Here is a 16,694-nt window from a genome sequence, read left to right as displayed (position 1 = left end):
ATTTCTTGGGATTTGATTATTTTTATAGCCCTGTCTTTATTCCTTTTTTTTTTAAATTATTTTTTTATTTATTTCAAAGACAGAGATACTGAGAGAGGTAGAGACAGAGAGAGAGGTGGTTCACTCCCCAAATGACAGCAGCGGCCAGAGCTGAGCTGATCCGAAGCCAGCAACCAGGAGCTTCTTCCAGGTCTCCCATGCGGGTGCAGGGGTCCAAGGACTTGGGCTATCTTCTACTGCTTTCCCAGGCCACAGCAGAGAGCTGGATTGGAAGAGGAGCAGCCGGGACTAGAACTGACACCCATATGGGATACTGGTGCTGCAGGCTGGGGCTTTAACCCACTGTGCCACAGCACTGGCCCCAGCTCTGTCTTTATTCCTATGGGACAGAGGTCTTTCTGCTTTTTGCTTGTTCAACTATTTATTTAGTGGGGGATTAAGCCTGTGGTTATAGTAAATTAAAAATATGTTATCCTCAAAATCAAAGGAAAATGAAAGGGGAGGAAGGTATTATTTATTCTTAGAGTTGCATCTATGAACTACAAGAAATCTGTTTTTTTTTTTTTTTTGAGATTTATTTATTTATTTGAGAGGTAAAGTTACAGACAGTGAGAGGAAGAGACAGAAAAGTCTTACATCCGCTGGTTCACTCCCCAAATGGCCACAACGGCTGGAAATGGGCTGATTCGAAGGCAGGAGCCAGGAGCTTCTTCCTGGTCTCCTATAGGGTGCAGGTGCAAAAGCACTTGGGCCATCTACTGCTTTCCCAGGCCATCAGCAGAGAGCTGGATTGTAAGAGGAGCAGCTGGGACTAGAACCAGCACCTATAGGGAATGCCAGCACAGCAAGCGAAGGGTTAACCTACTGTGCCACAGCACCAGCCCTGCAATCTGTTCTTTTTATATTGATGAAAAAGAAGATTTTTCAAGCAAAAAAAAAGCTAAAATGACTTCTAATGTTTTTGTTTAACCCTTTACATTAAAAATATTGTGACTTCAGTATGTAAAATACTTGAGATATTTTACATTCTAATTTTGTCTATTCTGAAATTGCATACAAGTCATACTGAATATATCCTTTTGTGACTTTTTTGCTTACTAGATATTACTTTTTTTTTTTAAGATTTATGTATGTATTTGAAAGGCAGAGTTATAGGCGGAGAGAGAAAGATAGAGAAAAGTCTTCCTTCTGCTGGTTCACTCCCCAGATGACCGCAATGGCCAGAGCTGGGCTGACCTGAAGCCAGAAACAGGAGCTTCCTCCTGGTCTTCCACACCGGTGCAAGTGCCCAAGCGCTTGGGCCATCTTCCAGTGCTTCCCATACCGTTAGCAGAGTACTGGATCGGAAGAGGAGCAGCCGGACACGAACCAGCACCCATTTGGGATGCCGGCAGTGCAGGCAGAGGTTTAACCTGCTACGCCACAGCGCCGGCCCTTTGATGTGACATTTTTGAGATGCATCCTTGCTGCTGTGTGGAGCTCTAGCTCATTTGTTTCACTGCTATGCAGTATTGTACTGTGTGACCGTGTCACAGTTTATTTTACTGTTAGGCATTTGGACTGCTCCATGTTTTGCTAGAATGAACTGAGGCTGCTAAACACACACACACACACACACACACACACATCCCTGCTCTGTTTCCTAGAGTGCACATACAAGAGTCTCTCCATTATATGCTAAAGACCAGAGTTACTGGTCTGAGTAGAATATTTGTCCCATTTTTAATTTCTGTTTTGTTTTCTTTCCTGCTTGCTACACAGACAGCGTGAGGTCCTTAAATATGTTACCACCATTTTCCCTCTCCTATCTTTTTTGCTGCTATTGTCATGAATTTAATTCTACATATATTACATTTAATGCTCACAAAACATTAATTTTTGGGGCTGAATGATCAGTGTTCACTTAGATCTATCCATGAGTATTTATCCTGTCCATTGTCACTCATTCTTTCTTTCAGTATCCAAAATAATTGGGATCATTTTCTTTCTACCAGAAGATTTCTTTTCTGGATCTCATGGAAATGAATTTCCTCAAGATTTGTTTTTCTGAAAACATCCTTATTTCACCTATATTTTTGAAAGATATTTTTAGTTGACAAGTTTCTCCCAGCCCTTTAATAAGATGGTTCCACTGCTCTTCTCTTCTTTTTCTTGAAATAACTCTAATGTTCATCCCTTAAAGGGAATATGCCTTTTTCCCTTTGACTGCTTTTAAGATTTACTCTTTGTCCTGAGTTTTTAATAATAACGTGCCTTGATGCGGTTCTACTGCTGTAGAGCTTCCTGAATTTGTCACTTGATGTCTTTTGACAGCTTAAGGAAAATTTTGGCCAATGTCACTTTACATATTGCCTTTGTTCCCTTCTCTTTCTCCTCTTTGATTATCCAGAAGTTCAGATCCTGTGTTCTGCCCGCGTGCCTCTCCTGCCGCCTGTCGCCCTTTCACTCTCTGACCTGGGTATCTTCTTGCTAACGTATTTTCCAGTTCACTAATCCTCTTTGGAGCCCTGACTGTTTTGCTGTCTCATCATCTACTAGCATCTTAATTCCAGTTTTCTGATAAATTTTCCATATATACATGAAGAAATTAATCATACTACATGAGGAGTGATCTTGTCCCCCACCCCTTAGTTTTCAGTTGTATTCCTGATATAACTTGTGATTTTTATTGAATATTGGATATTGGACATTGTATAAGAAGTTTTAGAAGTTTTACCTGATGTTAATTTTCTCTAGAGGATTTAATTTTCCTTTTCCTTCTGCTTCTGGGTACCCAGGGCTTTGATCTCTCCCCATTTGTGTGTCTCCTGCAAAACCCATTTTCTTTTCTTTTTTTAATGATTTATTTATTTATTTGAAAGTCAGAGTTACAGAGAGAGAGAGAGAGAGAGAGAGAGAGATCCACTATCCATTGGTTGGCTCCCCCAGATGACTGCAATGGCCAAGGCAGGGCCAGGCTGAAGCCAGAAGCCAAGAGCTTCTTCCAGGTCTCCCACATGGTTGTATGAGTCCAAGCACTTGGGCTTTCCTGTGCTACTTTCCCAGGAACATCAGCAGGGAACTGGACCAGAAGTGGAGCAGCCAGGACTGGAACCGGCACCCATATGGGATGCCAGCATTGCAGGCGGTGACTTAACCTACTACAGCCAGTGGCTTAACCCACTATGCCACAACACTAGCCCCAAAACCTGTTTTCTAAGCTTTCATTTGCTGTAAACATATAATAAAAGCAGGATTTATCCAGAGGGACCCGTGTTATAGTAGCATCAAAGCCTGAAACTTTAGGGGAATGGTCTTGGGGAAGGATTCTTTTTCTTGGGATGGACAATGAAAGGATGAGGGTGAGGATGGTGTGTTTGTGATACAGAGGATCTCTCGGCCTCAGCCCCGGAAATAATAATGGAGGCCGAAAGGAAACTAAGTCCTAAACAATCAATTCTGGGGCAGGTATGTGTTGCAACAGATAAGTCGCCCCTTGGGACTCCTTCATCCCATATCAGAGTACCTGGTTCATATTCTAGCTCTTCCAATTCTGATCCAGTTTCTTGCTTGTGCACACCCTGGGAGGCAGCAGATGACGGCTCAGGTATTAGGGTCCCTGCCACCCTGATTCATCCCTGGCTGTCGTAGGCATTTGGAGAGTGAACCAGCAGATGGAAGATCTTTTCTCTCTGTTTCTTTCTCTCTCTCTCTCTCTCTCTCTCTCTCTCTCTTTCTCTCTTTCTCTCTCTCTCTCTGTGTGATAAAATGAAAATAGATACATAAATAAAAGGATCAATTCTGTTTAGGCAGAAAAGTGGGTAAATAATTTTGATAAACAGGGTTCTTTAGCTCTCTTATAGGTAAAAAATGCATTGAACCAGAGCCCCATGTTCTTATCTTTCTCGTAACTGCAGGTTTCCTCTTAAAAGCAACACGAGGCATCAGTTCCATTTGGGAAGGACAGCTGTTAAGTGGACTGTGGTCTCTTCCGCAGCCCAGGACTTTTCAGGCCTGAAATCTCAGCCTGAAAGTGGCTAGTTCATCAGACACGAAGCGCCAGGTCTGCAGGAAGAGGCTGGGTGTGAGCACTCCATGTGCTTTCCCCTTGTGGAGTTGAGAGGTAGCAACAGGGCAGAGTGCCTCCTGGAAGTCCGCAGAAGAACCCAAAGGACATCACAGAAAGACCGGAGGTTTCTGAAGAGCTATTGGGAAAGAGCTAAAGGACAAGTTTGTTTTTATTTTACCCCATCTGCAGGGTGGGAACATTTGAGTCCATTTTAAAAGAACCTCTTTAAGCCTCTGGTTTGAGCCTACCGTCAAGGGGACTCTCAGGAGAAATCCAGCAGGACTAATTATCTGCATCAGACCCCGACCAGTGATCTTGGCGATATTGTCGCGCTTGCTGGTGGGTAACTTAGTTAGTTACCTGGAAGTGACGAGTTGAAACTCACTCTGAGCTGCCTCTGCCTGCTCTCCCTCCTGCCCCATCCTCTGGGCTTTCACCTCCCCCCCCCCCTTCCCTGCTGTATTTGCACCCCTGCGTCTCAGTCACTTGTTCATGGAACAGCCTTGGCCAGGGCGGTTGCTCCTTTCTGGAGTTAAATTTGCTTGACCAGACCAGCTCTGAACAAGTGAATCTGTTAGCTTTGATGCTAACCTCCATCGAGAATTCTCCTGTAGGCAGCTGGGGTCTCCATCCCAGGCAGGCGCTCCTGTGTCGCTGCCCCACTCTCCACTCCAGCTTGGCCTCCATCTTTCCCCGCAGCCCGCACGGTGCGCGCTTGCCTGTCACCTGCTGTGGTGTCACGTGGTCCGCGGAATGCGCGGTTTTGAGGCTGCTTGTGTCAGACGGTGAGACTCAAGCTTTAGGAAAGGACCATGTGAGCCCGTGGCTGCATAGCCCAGGGCACGGCCTAGTGATGGAGATGGGCACTGTTTCTGAGTTGCGGATCTGAACAAAGAAGGGGGTTGGAGCCTCATTCCTGTTTAGTTATCCAGGATTTGGATAGAGCTTTCAAGATTTTGTCATTTGTATGCTCTGTCAGCGGCCTGCCTTTGTCAGCCTCACTGCCCGAGAAAGCAAAGATGGCTGCCTAGTGTGTCTGCGACTTCGCTTGTACTTAGGATGGAACTCATCCACAGATAACAATAAGAAAAGTCATGGGCAGGTTGCTTGTTTCTCTTACCCCGTGCCAAGTGTGGGTGACACCTCAGCAGGCTTTTCTTGGAGGTGATCATGGTTGTTTTCATTTTGTCTGTAAAATGAGAATAATAATAGAGCCTACCTCATAGGGTTGGTGAGAAGACTAAACTAATCGAACGGCTTCCTGGATTGCAGACTCCTGGAACAGGGGCTAGTGTATGGGGTGAACTTCGGGCCAGAGTTTATGATCTCAGGGATTACCATATGGTCATTAGCAATCGGAAAATTTTCCCCTACCTGTTCTGCTGTATACACACATAAAACTTCATTTATTTAAAGAAGTAGTTGGAAATATATTCATTTCTAAAACCCTCATCAACATATTTCAAACCTTTGAGACCAGTGTGACTTCTGCAGCTCTAGGAAGCCTGGCCCTGTGATTGTTCCCTGTGACGTCACCGCCTCCTTTCTTCCCAGGCTGGGGCATTGGAGAGAATCCACTGTGACGTCACCGCCTCCTTTCTTCCCAGGCTGGGGCATTGGAGAGAATCCACTGTGATGTCACCGCCTCCTTTCTTCCCAGGCTTTGCAAGAGTGGAGTCCTGAGAGTGGGAAGGAGATAAACTCGAGCACATTTCTATTGAGGAATGTTCTGTTTCATTTCAGAATTTCTGTTTTTGACATTTTACTCTATTTATAATTGACTTATTTGTGCTTTCCTTTGTTCTAGAACAGGCATAAGATGATTGCTGTATGTCAAGATGAGACATGCAGGATTCAGCTGAGGACAGATGAAAGAGCAGGATTTGCAGTGATAACATTTTGCATTTACGCATGACTTTGTGTCTTTTTCGAGTGCGCTCTCCCTGGGAACTTGTGGCGGTGTCTGTTTTGTAGATGAAGGATGTATTTTGCTCATGCTTGCCCAGCTGACAGCAGTGACAGAGCTGGCATCAGGATGCTCCATTTTCCAAAGCCTGTGTCCTTTTCCTAGTGCTGAAATAGTTTATCTGCCAAGTCAGGCGTTAGGGTATAACCACCCCAGAGGGAATTACTCCCCACATGATAATCTCTGTCCTGGCAGAGTTGTGAGGCATAAGCCGTTTAGATATATTGAAAAAACATGTTAGGATGGCAAAACTAGAACTCTGTAGTGGCATCTGAAGGGTTGCCTGGCCTTGGCCAGCACTCACTGTACAGAAACGCACCTACAGGCTTCCCTGGGCAAGCCTCACGGGGTTTTGAGCAGTGGGAAGGTGGGAACCTGGCACCCACCCTCCACAGTCACTTGCCCCCTCTGCCAAAATAGGCCACTACAAGTCCTGGCTGATTAAGAGCTAAAGGTGGGAAACAGTTCCATTCGTCTTTGTCCAGATTCGTCTTGCCTACTTAAATCTTTATAACTGATGTCAGAAACAACACAGAGAAGAGGACTTGACTAAGCCCTGACTGTTGAAAATCAGTCTTGCTGCTTCTACCTCTGCATATTCTGCTTGTTTCTGTACATTTGGCCTTATAGCAAACACTACCCAACCTTTTAAAAGGGAGAGCAAATTCCTATATTAGGAGAGTGCTTCAGACCACTCAGAGCTTCCAGATTAATCTGAAACCACATCTGAGTTCATCACTGGGTCGGAGTTGCAGCGTAGCAGGCGTGTGTCTTGGGTGAGTGAGATACTAGGACAGCCCTGAGGTCTGGCATTGCTGCATGTGGTTAGACCTTGTGTGCTAATTCCGGGTGGCTTTGGATAACTTTGTTTGGTAACTGAAAAGGAGTGTGTGTTCCGTGATAAGTGTTTATCCATGAAATAGCAACATAGTGTATGGGGTGGAAGACTGGCTCTCCGGAGACTGAAAGAAAAGCAAGGTCACTGGACTGAGCATGTGACAGGAGGAGGATGTCGTCCAGCCTTCAGATGTCTTGTCATTCTTATTGAGGATCCATTTCTGGATTCTTTCCTCCTCTTCTCTTTGCCTATAGGGCTATACATAATCTATAACCAAGTAGGACTGAAAACAGAAAAACCTGCTGTACTCCTGCTGGGTGGAAATCTGGGGTTCAGAAATGCCTCTTTCTTGCCAAACCTCAGCTTGTTCCATGCTCTTCTTATTTTTTTAATGCCCCTCCCCAGCCTCTTCACCATTTACCTTTGGACTGAATGAGGACTGGCTGTTTGGTTTGTCTGTTGTCGATGACAGAGATTGACTGCTTTTTGAGTCACATTTTCCACAAACTCTTCTCTGCTCACGAATGTCACCACAGGGCTCTTCGACACCGAGGCAGACCTTGTGCTCAGAGGAGTTCCAACCTGGGGTGTTTTAGCGGTGTCGGACTGAAGGAGCGGGTGGTGAAGACCTGAGTTTCCAAGTGACCCAGGTCTTGCGTGATTTAAAGGAGGTTCTCCTCCCAGTATACAAGCAAAGTTGAAAATAACTGAAATAAGACAGAAGACAAAAGAAAGGGTTTTCCTTTAAAAAAAAGATTTATTTTATTTATTTGAAAGAGTTACAGAGAGAGAGAGAGAGAGAGAGAGAGAGAGAGAGGTCTTCCATAAACTGGTTCACTCCCCAAATGACCGCCACTGCCAGAGCTGAGCTGATCTGAAGCCAGGAGCCAGGAGCTTCTTCCGGGTCTCCCACACGGGTGCAGGGGCCCAAGGACTTGGGCCATCCTCCACTGCTTTCCCAGGCCACAGCAGAGAGCTGGATCAGAAGTGGAGCAGCTGGGACTGGAACTGTCACCCATATGGGATGCCGGTGCTGTAGGCCGGGCTTTAATGTGCTGTGCCACAGTTCTAGCCCCCAAGAAAGTTTCCTAAGTAAAATAAGATGATTTGGAAGTAAGGTTTCAAACTGCTTGTAAGAAATGTATGACATTGATGGCCAGACACTGTGCCAAGGGTTTTGCATAAAATATCTCCCTGCCCCTTCAAAGTAACCCTTTGTAGTAGAAAGTATCTTTTGCAGATAAAAAAGTGAGGTTCTGGGAAGTTAAGCAGCTTCCACCACGATGCATATTTAATAACAAAGAAAGATTTGGCTCCTTTGCTCCTGCCTAGTTGGCACCATCATGGCAGCCCCCAGAGTTCATGGCGGCCTTACTTATGGGCATGAGACAGGGTTGGGCATCCCAGATCTGCATGTCCAAGCACAGCTTGCTGCAGCCCGTGCTGACTGGAATTAGAGCTGTGCTAGAAACTGAGATTTGGGCAGTTGCCAGCCTTGTACTTAGAAGAATAAAGAATGTTCCTCACCCTACATGGTCCTCTCACTTCTTTCTTTTCCTGTTTTATGTGGTCACCATCTGCCCTGGGGACAAGGAAGATACTGTCACCAGCAATTACTCAGGATATTAAGGAGGAAATTTCCATTAAGTAAATAACTGTGAAAGAAGAACCCAAGAGAAGGAAGAGAAATTTGAGCCCGGGCTCCTGTTACACTGGCCAAATACCTTTGGCCTCCCATACTTGCTGAATATCACACACGGGTTAGAAAAACTGAGAGGACACAACAGAGGGACACAGTATGAGTTTTTTTTCCCTTGCACGATCCCTGCATTTACTTGAATTTTGGTTTTGTTAGATCCACTGTTTAAGAGCCAGACTAAATTGCCATGTCTCCATTTATGTGGACAAAGGGATTATTTTTGGACTGGCATCTTTAAGTACTTCTGATCTTTTTACCCCTTTGCTGCAAATGTTGCTTTATGGATAGTAAAGGGACTGTGGCCAGCGGTCACCCAGCGTGGCTGTGCTGAAGCTTCCTCTGGGGAGAGAAGCGGGAAATTTCATCTTTGCAAGAGTAACAGCAGCTTTTCTGCAGGACGTTCTGTTCTGTTCCTTAGAACCTTTCATCTTAGCTAGGACAAACCTCACTTGAAACTCTGAGCATTTGTGGACTTGAGATTGCTACAAAATGGACTAGGTTGACTTAAGTCTCTACAAATTCTTCTTTTGATGCTGAGGTATTGTTCATAATGAGCAAAGTTACAAATTATCCACAAATTGCCTTCCAGTTGCCAGTGGCTTTTCCGGTTCAGGAGCCTGGCCCACACTGCCTGCTCCAGTGCTTTTCCCGCCCGCGGGCAGCCTCCACTTCACGGGGCTGCGCCGTGCCTGGGGCTGCGCCGTGCCAGCCACTTCCCTTGTACACTGTCCCGCGCACGGAATCTGATCATTCCCAGTTTGCATAGGAAGAAGCCGAAGTTGAGATACCTCGAGACTGTTCTTATTGAGCGTCTGTTGTGCCTCAGGTCTGCGCCACGTCCTTACAGGTATTGTCTAATCCTTGCAGCGTCCTGTGGGATTCCGTTTTTATCCCAGCTTCAAGAGGAGAAGAGGACGGTCCGCAGAGAGGCAGTTGCTCTCCCGCGACCTCACAGCTGTTAAGTGTTGCAGCGGTAACTCCAGCTCAGCTATGCTTGTTCCCGATAAGCCACGGGCGCACCTCCTGACGCAGAGCCCAGGGCAGGAGGCAGAAGCCACCTCTGGCTGCTGCTCTCAGTCTCTGGCCTGGCAGGAGGGGATCCCTCTTCGTTGGGCTGCTTGGTTGGTTGGAGACAGAGCTGAATGTACGTGCGCAGCGCCTCCTGGTTTACCTCCTTTCCCCCAGGCTTCTGCGATGCATTTCCCTTCTGTGTGGACGACCTGCGTAGCCACCTCCAGGCTGGGTTTGTCATCAGACCACTGAGGTGATAGTACGTTGCTGTAGTTCTCCTGGTGTCTGCCCTATCCTGGTGATCATCTTTAACGTGAGGACTTGGGTGAAAACACTTCTAACCCTCCAGGCCAGAGAGTACCCTCCTCCTGCAGCCCTGTTCTCAGCCGCCTGGGAGAAGGCAGGGGTGGGGCGTGGTTTACCTTCCCACTGATGGATGGAATGAGAGGTGGAATTAGGGATGACTAAGTAAGTGCTCCTCAGTGAAAGGAGGCCACACGCTTTGTGGTAGCCTGGATTCCAAACCCAGAACTTCTGACCACTGCACCTGTCCTCCGGCTTGCTGTCGATCCTGTAAAGCAGAGGCGGGGAAGCGTGACCTCAGTTCTACCGCTTGTGACGTAGCAGGGAGTGAGGTGTTTGTGCAGACCCTGAATGAGGAGAGCTGGCAACTTCCACAGTTAGAAATCAGCAGGGACTCTTGTGACCCCTCCCCAAAGGCGTGCTCCTCTCCCTGGATCCCTGCATGCTTGCGGCTTGTGTTCTGCGTCCTTGTTGCTGGTGTCTCGTGTACGTAATTGTCGCCTTTCCAGTGAGACTGTCAGCTCCTGAGGAAGAGGGTCCAAAGCTGTGACCTGTTGACAGCCTCAGCAGTACCAAACCTCTGCTGGGCCGGGAGTCAGTGCTCCCTGAGGAGGCCCAGCCTTGGGTCACAGTTCACACACTGCCGGGGCCAGAAAGGACTTTGGGGAACATCAAGGCTAACACCCCAAACCTCGCCCTTGAGCCTGGTGTTTATATCTTAGGAAGAGAGGGTTTGTTTTGTTTTCTAATGTTAAACCCTAATACAAATGACCACTAATTCTAAACTTTTTGGGTGATGATAGCAATAAAAATACTAACTGAATGCCAGACCCTGAGCCATTGTCACTGGTCCTCCCGGCCCCATGACAGAGTAGATGCTGTCACCATTCTGCTGATGTAGAGGGAGGCTCAGAGGCAAGTGTCTTGCTTGGAGTCAAGGAGTTCCTGGAATGGTTGAGGAGAGGACTAGAATGTGGGTGAGTTGATCTCCTAGCCCATGGTCCTTCTTCAAATACAGGAGTGGCTCTAAAAAGGGGTCTCGGTCAAAGGCCTTGCTGAGTAATTCACTGTGCTGATTTTGTGACATACCATGATGTGTCCAGTTCCCCTGAAAGGAGTTGCAAATTAATTTTCATTAACTTTAACTGAACAGGCAGTGATGAGGAAGGTAAGGCGAAAAGCAGACAAACGACAGGAGTTGTATCTCCAGAGGATCAGAAATCCCTGCCTTGATTGTAAAAGCATTTGGCCTTGGTGAAGGGAATGAGTGTTCCGGTGGCTTGCCCCAGAAACCCTTGCTTGACTTGAGGGTGCTGTCTCCTTCCTCTGGTTTCCCTTCCATGCCCAGAACTCACCTGTCACTTGTGTCAAGAAGCCTCAGGACTGATGGGTCCCAGGATGGATCTGATTGTGTAACACATACCCCTCTCCTTGCCAAATGAAAATGAAACAGGCCCCCAGATTGCTACTCAGTGTGCTGGGTCTTCCAGGCAGGCTGTTTGCCTTGAATCTTTCCATTGGGTTTTATATCTAAATAACATTCCTATGAGGTTTCTAAAAGGTTAGTCCTGGGTCATTGGCATTTAAACCACTTGTTTTGGTAGAACCTTCCTGTGGAGGCTAATTATAAATCTGATATCCTTCCCTTTTTATGCCTGAATGATGTGGATAAGTACCTTGTGGTTTATTAACTGTCACCTTAAAACTTCTGAAGTTGTCAGATGACAAAACAGAGTTTTATATGCTCTTTCTGACTCTGATGAATGAGACGGCTTCTCTGGTTGAAGTATGCCAGGGTAAATAAGATCTCTGATTTGCGGGGAAAGATGGCTTTGCACTGGATATCTTGAGTCAGGTCTGCCACTTCCTATGAAGGGTGACCTAATCTGTAAATCTTTCTATTCATTTCCTTTTTGTTTTTTGACACATGGGCCCAGGCCTCTACCAGGTACTTGGTAACTGTTGAATAAGTGAAGGAGGCATTACTTGAGGAAGGTCAATGTCTCCAGACGTTTCGATAACTATCTGACACAATTCCTGTTTTGACTCCCACTGTTCTTCAAGCAAGCACCCTATGTCCTTACCATCATAGACTCCTAAAGCTCCCCTCCCCTTCCCAGGCCGTTTCGTTATGACTGATTTTTCAGTAAATTTTCAGAGGTACGGATTGAGTACCCCTTGCTGGAAGTAAGTGTTTGAGATTTTGGAGTATTTGCCTAGCTACAATAAGATGCTCTGGGCAAGGGACTGCAGTCTGAACACAAAATTCATTTATGCTTCGTGTATACCTGTACAATGACCTGAAGGTGATTTTGTGCATTGCTTCCGTGTACCCACGTGTTGACCATGACCTGTCACATGAAGCCTGGTGTGGAATTCTCCACTTGTGGAATCTTATTGGTGCTCAAAAAGTTTCTTGTTTTGGAGCGTTTCAGGTTTGGGATGTTCAGCCTTTATTGTGGAAAGTTAAGGATTTTTAGTGGTTGTTTGGTAAGCCTCACGTCCCCCAGGGCAAGCATCCCACAGTTTGAATGTGTTTATCTTTGGTCATCTGTCTTCTGGGACAGACAAGGTGTAATTCTGCGATTAATCTGATTAAGTGATATTTACTGAATCTAAGCTAGCAAGGGAAGGTATTTATTTAAAATAATTAAAATAGTAAAAATGGTGCTGGATTTTAAAATTCTTCTGTTTTTAATTCACCCCAGTTTGCAGGGACGTTATCAGATGGCTTAGGGAAGACAATGGACAATCGGCACCAGTCAGAGCGGGAGTACATCAGATACCACGCAGCCACCAGTGGGGAGCACCTTGTAGCTGGCATCCATGGCCTGGCTCATGGTAAGTCAAGAAAGAGTGGCTTCTCTGGCACAGACCCCCATCTGAATGTGATTAGAAAGAAGAAAGCTGGCTGGTGCCGTGGCTCACTAAGCTAATCCTCCGCCTGCAGCACCGGAACCCCGGGTTCTAGTCCCAGTCGGGGCGCCGGATTCTGTCACGATTGCTCCTCTTCCAGTCCAGCTCTCTGCTGTGGCCTGGGAACCGGCAGTGGAGGATGGCCTGAGTCCTTGGGCCCTGCACCCACATGGGAGACCAGGAGGAAGCACCTGGCTCCTGGCTTTGGATCGGTGCAGCGCGCCAGCCGTAGCAGCCATTTGGGGGGTGAACCAACGGAAAAGGAAGACCTTTCTCTCTGTCTCTCTCTCACTGTCTAACTCTGCGTGTCAAAAAAGGAAAAAAAAAAGAAAGAAGAAAGCGGACAGTAGTGGAATCCCAGCTTGGTCTCTTGGTGCACCTGAGAACCTTCCAGTCTCTCATTCTATCTGCTCTACAGTTGACCTGAGTCAGCTTGGGGGAACTCGTTCATTTGCAGAATGCTGTGCACCTTGCAATCCCTTCCTGTTCTCTGGCTTTTGTTCTTGAAGTAGCATGAAGTGTGATCACCAGGACTGCATCTGAGATTCTGGGCTTCAGGACTCTGCCTTCTGCCTACTTCTCATTCCTTCCAGAGAAGCCGAAATGTGAAACTGACTTCCAAGTTTTTTGTGGCCCAGATGTTTTTGATTCTTCTATAAATGTGCCTTCACCAGATTATAAAACCATGGGCTCAAGAGATAGAGGTGATGGCGTGAACGTAGTCTGTCTCTGAATCTGTTTGACTCCAACTTTAATGCTTTAATTCTGCCTTGCATTTTTCTCAGCAAATTTTTGATGAGGTATCCAAGGCCCTTGGAAATAGAACACAGCCAATTTCTTTGAATAAATGAATTTTTACAAAGATTTTATTTGTTTAAGAGAAGCAGAGTTCAGACAGACAGACAGAAAGGTCTTCCATTTGCTGGTTTACACCCCAAATGGCTGCAACAGCAGGAGCTAGGCCAGTCAGAAGCCAGGAGCCAGGGGCTGCTTCTGAGTCCCCAACATGAGCGCAGGGCCCAAGCACTGGGCCATCTTCCACTGCTTTCCCAGGCCAAAGCAGAGAGCCATCCAAGCACTGTACCAACCGTGTCGAGCTGTGTGCTGCCTCCCAGACCTGCCCCCAAGTGCTTGCTTACTTGCTGTTCTTCTGCCCTCCCCTCTGCCACACTTCCTCTTCTATCAAAATCCTACTCATGACATTCCCCTGGCTCTACTGTCACAGTTAGAATTTTCTTTTTAAGATTTATTTTATTTATTTGAAAGGCAGAGTTAGAGAGAGAGATCATCCATCCACCGGTTTACTCCCCAAATGGCCACAACAGCTGACGCTGGTCCAGGCCAAAGCCAGGAGCTTGGAACTTCATCTATGCCTCCATGTGAATGGCAGGATCCCAAGAATTTGAGCCATCTTTTGCTGCTTTTCCCAGGCACATTAGCAGGGAACTTGATTGGAAGTGGAGTAGACGGGACTCGAACCAATACTCATATGAGATGCCAGCATCACATGTGGCGGCTTAATCCACTGCACCACAATGCCATGGAATTCATGACAGTTAGAGCATGTGTGATATTTCTGTGCTGTGTATGTAGCCAGCTTGTTATGTCTTATTCTCAAAGAGATGTGAGTCCATGAAAGCAGAGACCCTTTTGTGTTCATTTGTACTCATGACACCCGGCATATAGCTCAGGCTTAGCCATGTTAGGAAGCTGAGCTATCTGAACCAGACCTTTAGGGTGTAGTTGTCCTCACTCTTTAGTTCAGCACACCAGTGCGCTAAGAAAATGGGTGATGTTCAAGATTACAAAATCATGTCCAGTCAAGGATCACTCAGATAATACGCACAGCCTCTCCAAGAGCCAGGTAGGCGAATCTGAGACAGAAACTAGTGGTCTCATCCAAACAGTATCCATTGAGCCCTGGATTATATCAAACCAGTAGCCCAGAGTGAGATTCTCCCTTCAAGATGAAAAGGTCTTTAAAAGATAAAATTACTATAGTCTACTCCATTCTTGGTTTAAAAACTGGAGTCGGGCCAGCACTGTGGCGTAGTGGGTTAAGCCGCTGTCTACGGTGCTGGCATCCCATATGGGTGCCGGTTTGAGACCCAGTTGCTCCACTTCTGATCCAGCTCTCTGCTATGGCCTGGGAGAGCCATGGAAGATGATTCAAGTCCTTGGGCTCCTGCACCCCTGTGGGAGACCCAGAAGAAGCTCCTGGCTTCAGATCGGTGCAGCTCCTACTGTTGTGGCCAATTGGGGAGTGAACCAGCAGATGGAAGACTCCTCTCTCTCTCTCTCTCTCTCTCTCCTCTCTCCTCTCTCCTCTCTCCTCTCTCCTCTCTCCTCTCTCCTCTCTCCTCTCTCCTCTCTCCTCTCTCCCTGCCTTTCCTCTCTCTGTGTAACTCTGCCTTTCAAATAAATAAATCAATCTTAAAAAAACAAAAAAAAAACAAAAAACTGGGAGTCATGCTTCGTTCTCCTGGGGGCTCCTGTTTGAGGCGGGTTCAGTAATGCTCCATCTCTCAGGTCCCAGTTTGAACCCCTGTGCTGTGCAGGAACTTTGTTCAAAAGATTGGGGAAGGAACTTTGCCTCGCCGGAGCAAATCAGCCCAGAATCCAAAAGAAACACTATGAATTGTTAGTACGTTCTCGCCCAACGAGCTTCCTCTCCCCATTTGTCTCACTAGAGCTGAAGAGTCTAGAGAGCTTCCTCTCACCCCCCTGTCAGAGGGTGAGCGTCCTGTGAGTGTCCCTGGCACAGGTCCTGGAAACGCTCCCTGGACAGGGCCTGCCTTCTTCTGCTGTGCCTGTGACCTCTCTAGATTTTGCCAGCTTTTGGCCACTTCTGATGCTTCCAGCTGTGGCTGTCGGCTTTCAAAATGCTGGGAATGTGGCTTTGACCTAGGTTGGTCTTTTGAACTGACTCCATGGAGGGTCCTGGCTACACTGGCAGCTTTAGGGGGTGCCCTTCATGAAGGCTCCTTTTTACTGTTACTGCCCATCTCTGATTTAAGCCAAGAATGCAGTGACTTTTACCCTATTTCAGACACTTGGTATCTTGACCAATCATGTTCTTTGAAAACTGCAAGTGTATATTTAGTCATTGCCCTGCCTCGTGAGGCTCTCAGCCTCTTTAGGCTTGCCCAGGAGCCCTGTTTTTAGTCTCCTGTTGATTGGATCCTGCTGTCTGCCTCCTCTCCCAGTTGTCCATATGCTGCCCAAGCTCTGGATTTGAAAAATGGCCTCTACTAACCTCCCTCCCAACTTTTCTTTGATTCTCTGATTTTTTTTAATGGAACACACTTTACTTCTGACCACCATAGAATATATATATCCTCTGACTCTGGACCTAATAAGCTGGATCCGCTGTCTGTGAATTGGCCTGTCTGTGACCTGTCTGGTACAGGTTAACACAATACCCTTACGTTATCATTCCAGGTGCGTGGAGTTGAGGGGTTTGACTGTAAATGCCTTTACTTTGCCCTTGTCTTTTTCACCAGGTATCATTGGTGGATTGACCAGTGTTATAACCTCAACAGTGGAAGGTGTGAAAACAGAAGGAGGTGTCAGCGGCTTCATATCTGGCTTTGGGAAAGGGCTCGTTGGCACTGTCACCAAACCAGTGGCAGGCGCCCTCGACTTTGCATCCGAAACAGCCCAGGCGGTGAGAGACACAGCCACGCTCAGTGGCCCCAGGTCAGTGGTCATGGGGGGGGTCACCTTTTGCCGTTTCCAGCCAAGTCTGCTTCTCCTAACCTGTACTGATGTGTTTAATCCTACACTTCCTGCCGTGGGTATATGACTTTTCATTTGAATAGTTGTAATTCTGACCTACTTTTACAAATACAGGGAAATGAAGCACAAGAACTTGTCATGAGTTTTTTCAAAGAATGCGTGTGTATCTGTAGGG

The 16,694-nt window shown here is 46.7% G+C and overlaps 1 protein-coding gene across 5 annotated transcripts in view; it reads left to right on the top strand.

The window, feature by feature from the left end:
• The window catches only part of VPS13D (vacuolar protein sorting 13 homolog D), a 276,465-nt gene that overhangs the window by 207,798 nt on the left and 51,973 nt on the right, over nucleotides 1-16,694 (top strand). For all 5 annotated transcript variants that reach the window (XR_016210247.1, XM_008275374.5, XM_008275375.5 and 2 more), the window contains 2 exons: nucleotides 12,574-12,706; nucleotides 16,285-16,480. Coding sequence is in view for 4 of the 5 variants with exons in the window: in XM_008275374.5 (XP_008273596.4) it covers nucleotides 12,574-12,706; nucleotides 16,285-16,480 (329 nt within the window). In the remaining variant the exon portion in view is untranslated. The remainder of the gene's footprint in view (nucleotides 1-12,573; nucleotides 12,707-16,284; nucleotides 16,481-16,694) is intronic.

Source organism: Oryctolagus cuniculus, chromosome 7 (genome assembly GCF_051225735.1).
Source record: "Oryctolagus cuniculus isolate XC-2025 breed Fujian yellow rabbit chromosome 7, ASM5122573v1, whole genome shotgun sequence".
In the NCBI taxonomy this organism is placed as follows: domain Eukaryota; kingdom Metazoa; phylum Chordata; class Mammalia; order Lagomorpha; family Leporidae; genus Oryctolagus; species Oryctolagus cuniculus.
Note: the sequence above shows the minus strand (reverse complement) of the source record. Positions and strands in the feature narration are given on the sequence as shown.